This window comes from Vidua chalybeata, chromosome 7 (genome assembly GCF_026979565.1).
Source record: "Vidua chalybeata isolate OUT-0048 chromosome 7, bVidCha1 merged haplotype, whole genome shotgun sequence".
NCBI lineage: Eukaryota > Metazoa > Chordata > Aves > Passeriformes > Viduidae > Vidua > Vidua chalybeata.
Genome location: NC_071536.1, coordinates 12,286,420 through 12,301,225, shown reverse-complemented (window position 1 = coordinate 12,301,225; position 14,806 = coordinate 12,286,420). Strand labels below are relative to the sequence as shown.

At 38.9% G+C, this 14,806-nt stretch overlaps 1 protein-coding gene across 6 annotated transcripts in view; it reads left to right on the top strand.

The window, feature by feature from the left end:
* The window catches only part of ALS2 (alsin Rho guanine nucleotide exchange factor ALS2), a 36,615-nt gene extending 27,164 nt beyond the window's left edge, over positions 1–9,451 (top strand). For 5 of the 6 annotated variants that reach the window (XM_053947643.1, XM_053947647.1, XM_053947646.1 and 2 more), the window contains 12 exons: positions 283–360; positions 472–605; positions 2,480–2,668; positions 2,924–3,041; positions 3,582–3,739; positions 4,447–4,569; positions 5,069–5,245; positions 5,629–5,674; positions 6,177–6,238; positions 6,851–7,000; positions 7,258–7,354; positions 8,707–9,451. In XM_053947643.1, coding sequence (XP_053803618.1) covers positions 283–360; positions 472–605; positions 2,480–2,668; positions 2,924–3,041; positions 3,582–3,739; positions 4,447–4,569; positions 5,069–5,245; positions 5,629–5,674; positions 6,177–6,238; positions 6,851–7,000; positions 7,258–7,354; positions 8,707–8,745 — 1,371 coding nt within the window. In that variant the 3' untranslated portion in view covers positions 8,746–9,451. The remainder of the gene's footprint in view (positions 1–282; positions 361–471; positions 606–2,479; positions 2,669–2,923; positions 3,042–3,581; positions 3,740–4,446; positions 4,570–5,068; positions 5,246–5,628; positions 5,675–6,176; positions 6,239–6,850; positions 7,001–7,257; positions 7,355–8,706) is intronic. The other variant, XM_053947644.1, reaches the window with a different exon arrangement.
* The last annotated feature ends 5,355 nt before the right edge of the window (positions 9,452–14,806 follow it).

Genomic DNA, 14,806 nt, shown 5'->3' with positions numbered 1-14,806 from the left:
CCCTGGGCTAGGGACTTCTGCTCTAAGTGTGGCAGCTTTCTGAGGCAGATGAGCGTGTGTTAGGCTGTGGAAACCTTCTGTCCTTTTAATCTTCTATTGTCCATGCTTTTAGAATTGTTTTTATTATCCCTGCTTTGTTTTACCTAGGACTACTTCAGAAAGAGCTTAAAAATTGCTATTTGCTAAGAATTAATAACAGGTTTTCTGAAGTGCATCTTTAGATCGGTGGTCTGCCCTTCTGTTATAACTACTGCTTTGTGTTCTTTATGATTCTTTTTATAGGGGACTGGAATTCTGCTTTCTGAGGATGATACAGTCTATGAGGGGGAATTTTCAGATAACTGGACTCTGAGTGGAAAGGTCAGTATTACAGTTGTCACTTGAAAACTGTTAACCATCTAAGAAAATAAAAAGGTTGTAATTTGGTTCCCAATGGATTTTAGTTAAATTTTTTTATTATCTTTTCTCAAGGGAACACTGACCTTGCCAAATGGAGATTATATTGAAGGTCTCTTCAGTGGAGAGTGGGGATCTGGAATAAAAATCACAGGAACCTACTTCAAACCTAGTTTGTATGAGAATGAGAAGGACAAGCCTAAAGCACTGTGAGTGTTGAATAATAAATAATATCTTGCATGGTTCAGTATTACTTAGGAACAGAATGATTGTCTTTTTTCAAACACCAGTCAAAAATACTTCTTCCAAGTAAAAAAGTGAAAACATTTTTCCTCTTTCTTTCTGCTCGTGAAATAATATAAGATAAACGTATTTTTATAGTTATTCTTTGCTTTAATTACTACTTGAATATGCAAACAGTGGCATGAAATTACAGGACAGCTGATGTGCTGCTACTGTGCTATAGCAGTCTCAAACTTTGTTTATGTTGGAACTGGCTGACAGAGCCTGGGTTCACAGCTGCTCTTGACTTTTGGGCTCCTGAGAAAGACTTAAGTTCCATTAGAGCAGTTAAGTTAATCGCAGACCTGTCTGCCTTCTGCCAGTTACTTTGTTAGCAACTTAATGAAGTATCATTTAATAATGCCAGTGGGGATATATTTGGACAGAATTTACTAGATCCTCCACCTCTTCCAAACAGTGTGTAAGAAAATAGAAGGTTGCTGATTTGCAAAAGAGCATTTTAATACCTTGGCAAGAATGACTTTGAAAAGTATACATAAACCCCTCTGTATAGCAGATGCCTTAGGGCAATTTGCTTAATTATTTCTTGGGGGGAAAAAAGCAAAACATGTTGAAGTTATAATTAATACATCTTTGAGCAAAAGAAACCTAAGTAAAGAGTTGATGGTGAGATGTTGGTATGTGGTAGCACTAGGTAATGGTTTAACAATCGCTGTATGGGATTCAGTATCTTGGAAACGTGCTCTGAAATTTCAGATTAAAATGGGAAACACGGCTCTAATATTTTTACATAGATTATTTGTCAGTTGGCTTCCTGAAGCTTTCACTGGTAATTTCTTTTGACAGTGCTGACACCTGCAACAGCATGCAAGTTAAGCAGAGCCTCCCTGCTGAACTGAACACTTGCAGCCTTTGCAGCTGTCTGCTTTTTACCCCAGTAGGGAGTCTATGAATAAATGTATATACATATTTTTGAGGATTGCTCGTGAAATAAGGGTTTCATCTACCCTCTTCTGACTGTGTTCAAGTTGAAAATCTTCTGATATAATTTCTGAAAAGGCTTAGAGCCTACTTTTTCTGCTTTCTCAAACTGGCAGCATGGGGAAATTACCTGTGTTGCTAGTTCTCATCTCAAATATGCTGGAAGAAATATTAATGAAAGATCTGACAATTTCTGACACTTGATTTAAATCAAGATAGACCTGTTAACCCTGACAGCACTTGTTTTGAGAAAGGTTTTCAAAGCCCAAAATTTCATGTTAGGTCTGAGGTATCTTTATCTATATACATGGGTAGAAGAGCTCTTGGTTTTCTTCTGGCTATAGATGATCCCTGAGCATTGTCTGGCAGTGAAAGGATGCCTGAGCTGGTTTTGCTCTCTATCAGCACATCCCTAACATGCACTGCAACATTATCTGTAGCTACTACTTCAGGGTCAGAAGCTGTGTACCCATCCTTGGTATTTATGTGGGTAGCTGTGCTACTTGTACACTCCAGGGCAGTGAGATACTTGGGACTTACTTGTGCTGTGTCCTTGCTACATGAATGTGTCCTGAGACTTCTGAATGAATGCCAGTGGTGAAGATAAGCACCAGCCCTTTGTTGTACCATTTCCTGGAAGGCTGCAAGAAAGAGTAAAACTAACAAGGTTCATTGCTGTTCTCTAATGTAGGTATTAGTAGTAGGCTCTAACTTTATTCTTAGTGATAAAACTTGGTTCACAGTAGAGTCTGTTAAGTTTCTCAGCTTTTGGTAAAACAGTGTGAGAGATGAGACTGACATTAGCCATGGGTGGTTTTCAAGCTGAATGTGTTGTTTCATTGCTATTTGATTTTAACAGACCCACTGGTCATTTTATTAGGCGGAAACTTGGGATCCTGGCAGTGTCCCCTGATGAGAAATGGAAGGCAGTATTTGAAGAATGCTGGAACCAGCTTGGCTGTGAGAGCCCTGGCCAGGGGGACAGATGGAAGGCTTGGGATAACATTGCAGTGGCTCTGACCACCAACCGACGGCAGCACAAAGACAGGTTGGCTCCTAGAGAATGTGTCACCAAGCAAAACAGGATGGAGAAGGAAACTGGAATTGCACTCAGCTCTAAACTTGAAACTCCGGCTGTAAAGTTTTAGTTAAAACAACAGCAAATCCCAAGTGAAATCATAACCTTACTGCTCTGCACGACAATCCCTTTCAGGGACATGCTGATGTTTATTACTAGTTGAGTTGTTAATGTCAGGGGCTTTTTCCCCCATTGTGTGTCTCAACCTGTCTTTTTAAACTGCAGCCCGGAATTACTGAGCCGCTCACATACTCAGACACTGGAAAGTTTGGAGTTCATTCCACAACACATTGGTGCCTTCACCCTGGAAAAATATGAAAATATAAAAAAATATTTGATCAAGGTATTGTGACTGAAATGCTGACATACTAAGGCATGGCAAGGCATGACAAGCTCACTTTGTAATAGCTTTCCTAATTAATTATATATTTGCACTCTTGTAATCCATAGTTCATGCTTGCTCATCACTTAATATATTGAAGTCCACAACTAAAACAAAATCATTGAATACCTAATGAATGCTCTCTTAAAGTCATTTTCTGTTCAGTTACTGTTTTCATTCTTTAATGTTGGATCCCAGCAAAGCATCTTGAAATACTTGCTAATTTTTGCATGTTAATTTTAAGACTACTGGACAGATGACTAGTCCAAGTAGTAGCACAAGTTCTTGTACTGTCTTGACTCCTATAAATTGTGTTTAGCTGACACAGAAATTTTACAATCCAAATGGCAATTTGTTAAATGTAGCTAATTTTTGAGATAATTGTAATATTTTTTTGAAAGCCTGTTGTTTAATCTCTCATCCATCTGTCTTGAATTCCATTTTTTTAAACTTGTCAGCCATTGACCTATCTGACTGGCCAATTAATATACATTGTCTCAGGCTTGTGATACTCCTCTCCATCCCTTGGGCAAGCTGGTGGAAACACTGGTGGCTGTCTACAGAATGACCTATGTTGGAGTAGGAGCAAATCGACGACTGCTGCAGGAGGCCGTAAGGGAGATCAAGTCCTACCTCAAACGCATCTTCCAGCTGGTCAGGTAACGAGACTCATTTCCAAGTCAAACTACTGCTGAATTCATTAAAGCTGCCCCATGTACTGAAACTGTCTAGCTGTCCAGTGTTGTACAGTTCAAAGGTGCTGGCATTATTACTTAATGTTGGGGGTTGCTTGTATTTTCCTATCTTTTTAAGGAGTATTGAATATTTTGTCAGAAATGGAAAAACAAAACTCTTTACACCTAGTGTGTTACATCCTACATTGTACTTCAAAATGTGGCTGTAAGCAAGTCATCTGGAGTATGGATTTACAATTTTGTGTCTGTGGATATCGGTGCTGTGTAAAGACAGTGTTCAAAGGGTATAGAACATTAGTGAGGATAGGGAATCCCAGTGTATTCCATAAAGTTCTTACCAATAGAGCATTAAAGTTCTTACCAACATGGATGAACAATCTTCTATGAAGAGCTGGCTTAGATTCTTGAGAATAATTACAGCTTTAATTATGTCCTGCCAATCTGAAAGCAGAAATACTCCAAATTACTAACAATTAGAAGCCTTGTCTGGAGGGAAGTGATATTAATGTAGGAAAGGTGTTCTTGGAGGGGTTGGCCTCCCTAAGTTTTCCTCCAGGGAGCTGGTACTCTATGTGTGTTAGCTGTGCTGTCTTAGCCCACCATGTATTATTATTGCTGTCTGAGTGCATGTTGATGTGACCTCAAATGCTGTTACATGTGTTGCCTTTTAGGTTCTTGTTTCCTGATCTCCCGGAAGAGGGCAGCACAATTCCATTTCTGACAACGGAGCCAAAAGGAAGGCGATCGTTTTGCAGCGGGAAATCTGATTCCAGATCAGAATCTCCTGAGCCAGGGTACATAAAGGAAAAACAAATAAAAACGAACAAAGCCTTTATTTTATTTGTTGCCTTTTTTTTCCTTTCGGGGAAGAAAGATAAACAATATTCAACTGATGGATCTAAGCAATGGTTTTTCTTCCCCTTGGGTTCTGATGACAGATTCTGATAAGCAAACTTCCATGTTATGGTTGTAATAAGCATTTTATGCTTGTCCATGCAGTGGTTCTTTACTTAAAAAAAAATTTGCTTTTGTCTGTTATGGGTAAGCAAGTTAAGGCTTGGGCCTGGGCTTCAGAAAAGTATTTCAGATAAGAGCACTGGAGGTAATTTATAATATTTTCTTATCAGAGTTGCTATTTGATGGATTTGTACTTATTTTTTTACTCTTATCCCTTTAGAATAGACTCATGCTACATGAAAGATTTGTTCCAATGATTTTAATATAATTTTTATAGGTAATTAGGTTTTTTTATGGCTTCCTCTGCAAACCACCCCCTCTGTTTTTTTGTTGCAGCTATGTGGTAACCAGTTTTGGCTTGCTGCTCCCTGTATTACTGCCACGCCTCTATCCCCCTCTGTTTATGTTGTATGCCTTGGACAATGAGCGTGAGGAGGACATTTACTGGGAGTGTGTTTTACGCCTAAACAAACAAACTGATATGGCTCTTCTCAGCTTTCTTGGAGTGCAAGCGTGAGTATGCTACAACAAAACACAAACTGGAACAGGTTATGGCATGTAATTAGGTAAAGCAACTAAAACAAAGCCCCAGTTTTCTAAAGTATTTTCTCTGATTTAAATGCATCTAAACATGTCTTCAAGCCAATTAGAAGGGTTGAGAGAGTGAATCAAACCTTCCCTCTTCCAAAACGGGGAGGTGGAAGGGATGGGAAGGAGGTTAAGATTGATGTTGCTCCAAAATCAGTGAAACATTTCAAATTACACAGTTTCCTGGGTACCTGTGAGAGGTGTAGTTGATCCTGTAGGAAGGGCTGTTGTGTCTCAGAATATGATGACTACTTTCCTGTAATGCGAAAGATACTTTAAGAGTATGTTTTGTCTTGGATTTCTTGCAGGAAATTTTGGCCAGGAACTGTGTCCATCCTTGGAGAGAGTAGAAAGGTATGTTAACTGGGCCTTGTTTACATGTTTTGCCCAGTGCTTTTTTCAAGAAACTGCAATCATCAAAGTGATCAAAGAATTTTTGGCCAGCCTTTTTGCTTAAGATATGCCATGTTATTATATTTCCCTTAAGTTTGCCTACTATGTAAATGCTATGGTAATGACTTAGCAGGGGCACTGGACTAGATGATCTCCAGAGGCCCCTTCCAGCCCCAGCCATTCTGTGATTTCTTACAGTGGCCATCAGTACAGCGTTGTCACTCACTGACTGACTTGGTAATGAATTCAAGAGACTTTTGCTTGGTCTCTAGTTATGAAAGTGTGAGAATGAAAGTCTAGCAAGGAGATTTTCAAGCTGCTTAAGAGAGTTATATCATTATATACTTTCTGATTAGCAAAAATGTATAGCTTACGTTCTTAATCATGATCTTGTTGAATGAGGCTCAACACTGAACAGTGGGGGTGCTGAAGCTGCCTGATAAATCTTACCATGATTACACAGGTATCATCAAACACAAAAGACGCCTGCTTTGCCTCTGCTGTTGAATGTTTACAGCAAATCAGGTAATTCTCTGCAATTTGTCTTTGTGTTTCACTGTTACTGCTTTAGTAGTATCTGGTTTACTTGACTGGGATCCTTTACATGTCACCCTTTCTTGTTCACCTTCCGAAGAGAAGTCACTAAGATGTGACTGAGTAAAGATGCAATTTCTCCTAGTGGGGAATGAAGTGTTGCCTCATAAACATGACTGAAAGGTGTCTGTAGGGCATCATTTAGAATCAAAGGCATAAGGATGTCTATGAAATACACATGTGAATTTCCAAACAGCTGTGGTAAAGTGACCTGAGCATGGGAGACTTTTCTGTGTCTGTTGCACAAGAATTTAAGAAATTAGGAAATTAAAAATATTTTAGGAAGGAATTTTTCCCCTTTTACCACTATATTAAAACACCATTAAAGTGTGAAGAGAGTCTCACTTGCAGTAGTGTGCCTTGGTGTGGTGCTTGTAACCTGGGTACTGTGCAGCCTTGGCAGCCCTGCCTGCTGCAGTGTCAGTGTCTGACTGACCTCCATGGGCACAGGGAGGGCCATGCTGGCCAGCAAACCCTTCCTAATTTACGTGCAGATCTCTCACTGCTTACTGTTATCCTGGTTTGCTTTTGTTCTCCAAATAGTACCACATTTACCCCAGCTGACAAGCTGAAGGTGATCCAGCAGACTTTTGAAGAGATCTCCCAGAGTGTACTTGAGACCCTTCAGGAAGATTTTCTGTGGTCCATGGATGACTTATTTCCTGTTTTTCTCTATGTGGTGCTACGAGCCAGGTAGGCATCAAGGGTGGCATCAGTCATAAACTGAGCATAGGCAGTAGAAGTTCTTCTCTGTTAAACACTCCTGCTGCTTGTTATAGGATTAGTTACTGGCATTTTGTAACTATAAATTTTCCAATTTGACTGTTTGCTTTGGACTGAAAAAGTCTTGAACAGTCTTTATTGTGAAAAGGCCCTGAATTCAGAATTAAGAAACATTATACTGGCAACTTTTGTTCCCATGTTCACTTTCCCACTCTCACATGTGACAGGATAAGGAATTTGGGGTCTGAAGTGCACTTAATTGAAGACCTGATGGATCCCTATCTCCAGCATGGGGAGCAAGGCATCATGTTCACTACCTTGAAGGTATGAAAATTATTCAGAATTATTAAAGGCTTTCTTTGGAAATAATCAGCTTTTAACAATGAAGATCAGCTTAGGTCAATTACATGAACATTAGACTATAACTTCTTTGACTTTTTAAATTGAAATATTTTACTAGGATAGGCAAGGAAATTTAATGTAGAGCTTTGGTTAAACTCCTAATTGCAGGTACCGCTAAGAAAAATGGTGCAATGTGCAAATGTGGATTACTCAAAGGTAATATTGGTTGCTCTTGAAGTGTTCTAAATGCTCACATGGAGCTGGTATTCCCCTGCAACTTAACAAGCCTTATAAAAATTGAAATGAAGTGCTTCTTTGGAGATTAGCTATTCCATTAAACTTTACATTAAGACTTCCCAAGAATGATATTTAGGGGGGAAAAAAGCCACTCTGTCACCCTCTACATTTTATTAAGTATTCTTATCTTTTTAAGTATGGGAAAAGGAAAAAAGTGTTTTTAGGAAGAATATCCTATTGTACACTAAGACATTCATAATGGAAATATGTTGTTTTGGTACCTCAAAACTGTTTTTCATGTGGATCTTCGGACAGTTCAGTTGTATGGAGACTTTTAGGGGTGTTGTTTTGGAGGGAGGCTATTAATCTGAAACTTAAGAAAGAATCTTAAACTGAAGTGTTAGGTTATCATGATTGTGTTTTCTGTCTGTGCAAACTCAAAATAGCTGAGTCCAGAGGATTTTTTTTTTTTAAGACTTACTAGTTTCATAATGTGGCAAAAAAGTAAGGTTTGCATTGGTTCAGATTTACTAAAGAATCTACCTACATGGTGGAAGCAGAAGTAGAATCTAATTTGCCATGTGTGCAAGTGTTGTCTGAGACATTTATATTAAGTTTCTGATCCTGGCTGACCTGACCCAGTGCATATTTGAACCAGCATTAAGAAGTGAATAACTCTGAACAGGAAATCAGGGTGATGGAAACCTTTGCTTTTCAGTCTAAATGCTTTTGAAATGCTTCATCCCTGTATCCTTGTCCTTTTTTTTTTTTTGAGTCCTTCTATCAAAGGGTAAAGAGAGACTTGTAACCAAAAGTATACTTTCATCTTGGCATAGCTGGGAGCTGTGAAAGTATTGAGTCCCAAATCCTGCTATCTTGCTTGATGAGGTGTTGGATGTAATTTGTAACTTAGTATCCTGTTGCTCGTTTTGTTAGCTTTCATATGAGAAGGTTCTCATGTGTTGAGTACTATAACATCGCTGCTTGTAGAGAGCCTTGTCCTCTGTTTTCTTGCATAGAAAACCATCAACCTTTTTGTGTGTGATGCTTTGCTGTGAACTGGCACTTGTGCTAATCTGAACTTTGTTTTAATTCAGGCATGTTACTACCAGATTCAACATGAAAAGCTTACCTAGACCATCATTTACAACCTGCCTCTGGGGGATAATCTACTCAGTGGAACTTCACTAATAACCACTTCTTCCCTGAAATGGTCCTTAGAAAATACTTGGCTATAGTTCTGCTGCTACAGATGAAAATGTTCAGTTGTTTCTTCTGAACTCTGATCTAAGATTCAAAAACTGCAGCCAGAAGCTTTGTGTGAAGTGGTGATGAAGTTAAAGACTTGGTTTGTCAAGTACCTACCAAGAAGAAATACTTTACAATTCTAACAGAAAGATTATTTACTCCTTTTAAATTAACCGTGCTGCACAAAGGCATGGCATCTACATAGAACACATGTGAGAGTCTGGACCGCATGGCTTCCAAAGCAGTGGGTTTGTTTTTATTATTCCTGGTTTGTCAGCAGAAATGTTTAAAAGGAATGAATTGCACCACAGAACCATTTGGTCTTCCTGAATTAAGCTGTATGTTTGTTTATTTAAGAAAATAGAAATATGTTAGTATTTATAATGGGTACCTATAGTGTGTTTGGCTATAACGGTTTTGAGGCATTTGTGTTGAACAGCATTGCTGAATGCAGTATTCATGTGCTGTTGTGGAAGTAATCACACTGTTACAGACTTCCCTATTTACTAGAATTGTAAATATACAGGCATTTACCGTTCTTTCTGTTTATGAAATAAATAAAAGGCACTGACCACTTCAAATTTTGGCACTGAATGGAATGCTGTGCAGTGTTCAGTTTGCTTACCCTGAGGACAAACGCTGTCTCTGTCAGCTCTTGTGGGTTGATCAAGAGGTGAGAAGGGTGAAGGGTGCTCTTGAGCAGATGGGTTGACCTTTGTTAACACCAGGTGCCCACCGTGCTCCTCTCTCACTCCACTCCTCAGCAGCAAGTGATGTCCAGCCCCTTCCTGGGAAGCAGGGTTTAGCACGCAGAGCTGTTGCCCCAGAGGTGAACTCCTGGCACCAATGCCAAGCTCTTCCCACTGCAGGGAAGCTCCCGGGCAGTTCACCCCACAGGCTGCATTGGAGTGGCTGCTCCAGCGGGTTTAGAACTCTGCTGTCACTCCTGGTTCTGTCTGTGCCGAGCCAGAGCTGCCTCTGAGGCAGAGCTTCAGTGCTTCCATGCTTCCCACTCAGAGCAGGACACACTGGGCTGTCTCTCCTGGCACTAATTACAAGGTGTTCCCACTTTGGGAAAGGTCCCTGCAATCCCTTAGCGCGATCCTGATCACACCTGCTGGAGCAGTTCACCTCGGAGGCTGCAGAGAAGAAATCATTTCCCTGGGGAATCTGTGAGTGTCTGTGTGTTCTGTGGTTTATGGCTGACTTCTTTATACTAATAACACTGGTGGGTAACTAGAGTATTGTAGGTGCCATGACTGACTCAAAAAAATAAAAAAGGGAGGGGAAATGTAGATTACAGAATGTTATAATAGCTTATGTTAGACTCCATAGATAATGCTTATCACATTTTGAAGTAGTGGTCATGGCTTGTATATTGGCATCTAAATGGAAAGAACCCATATGCCAAAACACAGTTGTGTTGAACAACAGCTGCAATGTAACAATTTTCATAATAAAGTAAAAGTAATTGGTCTTTTCAAAATCATTTCTAGTTTTATCAGGGAAGGGGAAAGAGTAATTCTGGAATGATGATATTTAAAACTACTGTCAAATTGCAACAGACTATAGTGATGAGAGAATATAGAGAGTGGACCTCATGTTTACAAACAATTTAGTGTTGGCTTAATCTTATTTTTTAAATTATACTGAATATTTCAAGGAGAGATAAGCAATAATGAATATGAATAAAAGGGAAGCTATAAAAAGCTAACTTGAGAAGGGGGGAAGATACAACTAGAGGTGAAGAGCATAATTAAGACTAAGGCAAAATTCAAACACTTCATCTTGCACTACATGCAGCCTTTCAATGCAATCACCTCTTGTAACTCCATGTAAAAAAAAATAACTGAAGCCTGGAGGAGTAGAACTGCCCTTTAAAATGGGGCTATGCTGAACAGCTGAGTAAATCAATGGCAATTTTCATCTGGAGAAGATCTGAATTCAGGATTTATTTTGCCTTTTGTGGGAGTGTAACCATGAAAAACAGATTTGGGATTGGTTTTTTCCCCTGTAACTGCTTTGAATTAGCATGTTTTGTATTTTGATATTTCAGAAGAAAGGATTTTAATATTACACTTTGTTTCATATGAAGTCCTCCATTGATTTTGTGCCTTAAACCAAAAATGTAACTAGAAATGGGAAATTCTTCCGTGTTACTTCTGCTTTTCAAGAACAAGGTGTAGCTACAAATATGTAGCAACTTTAATGGTGTAACTTCATTTACTGTGAATGGTGGAAAGCTGAGAACTACAAACCCCAAAGGATACATCTGCCTTTACATATATAAACACAGAGAGGGGTATGTATATATACACACTCAATCTCTTAGAAAAAGTAGTGGTATCACGTATGAATTTAGCTTGGCTGAATTAGGGAAGCAGACAGTCTGGGCTGGATTATTTTTGGTCCTTCTGATATATAGCTCAGTTATTAGCTGAAGAGAATCCCAGGATTAAATGTGCTTCTGACACAGATTCCACTTTACAGTCGATCTGGTCTGTGATGCGTTAGGAAATCAGTACAGAGCAGCTTTGATTTGTGTATTGCTGTAACTAACAAAGAAATGAGTTAACCTGCAGGACTTTTCCAGCTGGATTGCTTCAGGGTAATTACTTTTTTCTTTTTTTTCTTTAATGGAGGGCCGGGTATTTCCTGTGCTGCAGCAGAAATCCTGTAACCAGCCACAGAAGATCAACACACTGGCTGCAGACAGACCCTAAGTGATGAGCACCCTATTGACTGGGAAAGTTGATGAGAATAAGAAACTATTTAGGTGAGAGACGATGTAAAGTAGGGTTTTATGCAAGAAAAGGGTTAAGGGGATTTGTTCTCCTCTCCCTGGTAATGAGTAGTTCTAAGGTTAGGTTTCTGCGGATTAGAAAGGAGAGGATGTCCATAGATTAGCTGGGGCAGTGAGGTTACTTGCTGTACTAACATCCAACAAATACTCTTTCCCTCTGGAAATTCTACATGAGCTGAACATGGCGTATTCTGTGGGATTTGCAGGTAAGAAAATTTGCATTGTACTGAAACCATTGTTCTGCAAGGATGCATTTCCCCCATGTAAATGTGAAATTAGTTTCCTCTCATAGCTACAGCAAAGTTATTTAAACTCCCGATACCTGTTTAATTCTTGTTAGCTAAATATTAGAGGGGTGTATGAATGGGGAGTAGGAGCTTGAAAGGGAATTTTTTCCTCAATCCTAATCTTCACAAAACTGTACTTATTTTTAGAAATAGGTTAGGATACTACCTGTTCTGGTATGTTGAGAAATAATGCAGAAAATTTTGTGACTGATACAGGACTGTAAAACAAGTCCTTTTTTGAACAACCTAGCCATGTACTTCCAAGTTGATTTAGTATCAATGCAATGGTTGGTTGTTTTTTTAGGGGGCTTTTGGTTGTTTGTTTTTTTTTTTCTGTAAGCCCAAGCTGTTGGCAGTAAACATCTGGAAATAAAGCTGGCTGCCCCTCATGACTGCATCCAAGTGTTCTCTGAGAGCTGCTCTTTTGGAGAGCGATGTTTTGGCAGTTCTTAGCCGATGTAAACAAGGCACTGGCCCACTGGACCACTGCAGCTCTAAGGTTGTGCTTTGGAGGGAGGCAGAATGAACCACCACTGAATAGATCTGAGTACAGAGAGTAACAGCATAAATTACCTCACATATGCAAGTGTGATTCTGTGAAATCTTACAGAATGCCTGGTGTGAACATAACGTTTTTTCAGTTGGTTTTTTTTTTTTTTTTTTAAACTCTACTGCCTCTGACTTGCATTAAGAGGTGCTTGGGTATTAGAAAAGGATAAATGGTTACAAATACTTAAGTTGTGTCAATTTATTCCATTAATATTTCGGGTTGCTGCTTTAGCTAAAACACTTTAGTGTCTCAAAAAGTATACAAAAAGCAAGATGGTTCTTTACACTGACTAGAAAAGAAGCTGTCAGACTTCAGTAATGACACTGGCCTAATTAAGCTTATTTAATGCAGAACAAAAAAGTCCTGAACAGGGCATGTGGTTTGAGTTGTTGAATCTTTCCCAGCATTTTTTGCCTGTTCAGTTTGTTGATTTAGAGTGGCTTATTTGCAACAAAACTTTCACAGAGTGTTTCCTGCCCTCAAGCTAATTTGCAGTCTTCAATATGCCAAATCATTAATTTTGGCAAGTTTAAAGATAGAAGTAGTTTTCCTTGTAAAAAGTGCTCAAGTCTAACATATTAACCAAAGCAATGTATAAGAGCAGGGGAGCAATGTTCTCGATGTCAGATTCTCTGGTGTTGTCCCCTTTAGAGGCTTGACAAGATGCAAAATTGTCCACTTAAAGACAATTCTGAAATTTTATTAAAACAGGACTTAGGTTCCCTTGCAGCTCTAGCCTTGTATCAATAAGACCACCTCCTCTGTCTGACAATTAGGTTCAAGGAATACTTTGCTGCTGAAGGAGAAGCTCACATTTGGGATAACTGATGTTTGCAGACTTGAGGTGACTGACTCATTTTGACTCAAATTCTGGCACACTCAGTGTGGATATCCAGCTCTTTCTCTAGCATCAGGCAAAGAGAAATGTCTTCTATTAATGAGCGTCTGTAATTGCTTGCAATACACGTGTATTGGAAGGCCCTTATACTGCCTGGGAGATTAGTCAGGTAAGCCTTTTAGCAAGAATTTCCATCTAATTTGTTTAGATCCCTGGATGAGGAGACCCTGAGCTCAGGCCTTACAGTCTACGTAGATACAAGTCTTAGGAAATAAAGGCACAATAATAATTCTGCATTTATTTGAATGTTGACCTTTCCCCTTAAGCAGGCAATCCAGTTGCTTCTTTCTAAAGAAAAGGATAAATGCTTTCTTTCTAAAGAAGCAACTCTTCCTCTCTTCTGGTAGTGACTTTTTCAGCATCTTTGCTACTGACATCTTCTGAAACCAGGCTTCACATTTGGAAGCCACTTTCCTTTTGTTGTGTGTAAATACAAAACAGCTACTAATTTATGACTGAGGTGAGCTGTGGTGGTCACAACTTGACAGATTTTGATGTTCAAATGCCACTTCTGTTAGTGTGAGCATAAACTCTGTGGTTTAAGATTACAGCAATGGATGGAAAGGTAACTGCATGTTTATTCCTAGAACGCTGATAGCTGTAGCTGAGGGTTTCACCCAACAAGGCAAGCAAAACCTTCAGTAGCTTTCCCAGATTTTTGGGAAATCTGAGGTTCACCTTCAAGATAAACTGTGTCCAAAATTTCTAAACACACTCAAGTTGCTCCCACATCTGTTCTCTATAGAAGCTGTACTGATACCAGAAGGTGCAATGCTCTATGGGGAAAAATTAATCCCTTTAAAATATTCAAGGGGCAATGATATTGTTTGTGTTTTAGCACAATCTGAAATATTTTAGCATCACCAGAAATGTTGTTCTTTGTTTCCAAGTGCTTTGAATCAATTAGGAAGCAGGTTTTCATGACTAGATTTTTCTGTCCTGCTTTGTTAAATCCATCATTAGGCAGATCAACTAAGCTTAAAAACAGGGAAGGCAAATTCTTTAAGGAAAAGAACTGAGACTATTGAAAAATATTAAATAATTGCTGCTCAAACCTCAGTTGTACTGGGGGAAGATCAAACTATGTTTTTGTGAATCTTTGAAAGAAAAAAATCATAATTGTAAAAGCAGTCTTCAGGTTAGAATTTCAATAAGATGTACCATTGAATATGCTGTAGAAGTAACTTGAAATGAATTGCCCAGACTCAGTAATAAAATGTTTGAGTCATAATCTCATAATTTATTATTTTTTTCTCCCTTAATTTCCACTGCCTTTTGAAAGCAGTTTTATGATTTAACAGGAGAGAGAGGAAGCGTGTTCTAAAAATAAGTATTAAATGCAGTAAAAGTGACAGTAATGCCTTCTGCTTTTGTAAGCAGATCAAGACAGTACTTTTCCTGCTTGTACCTT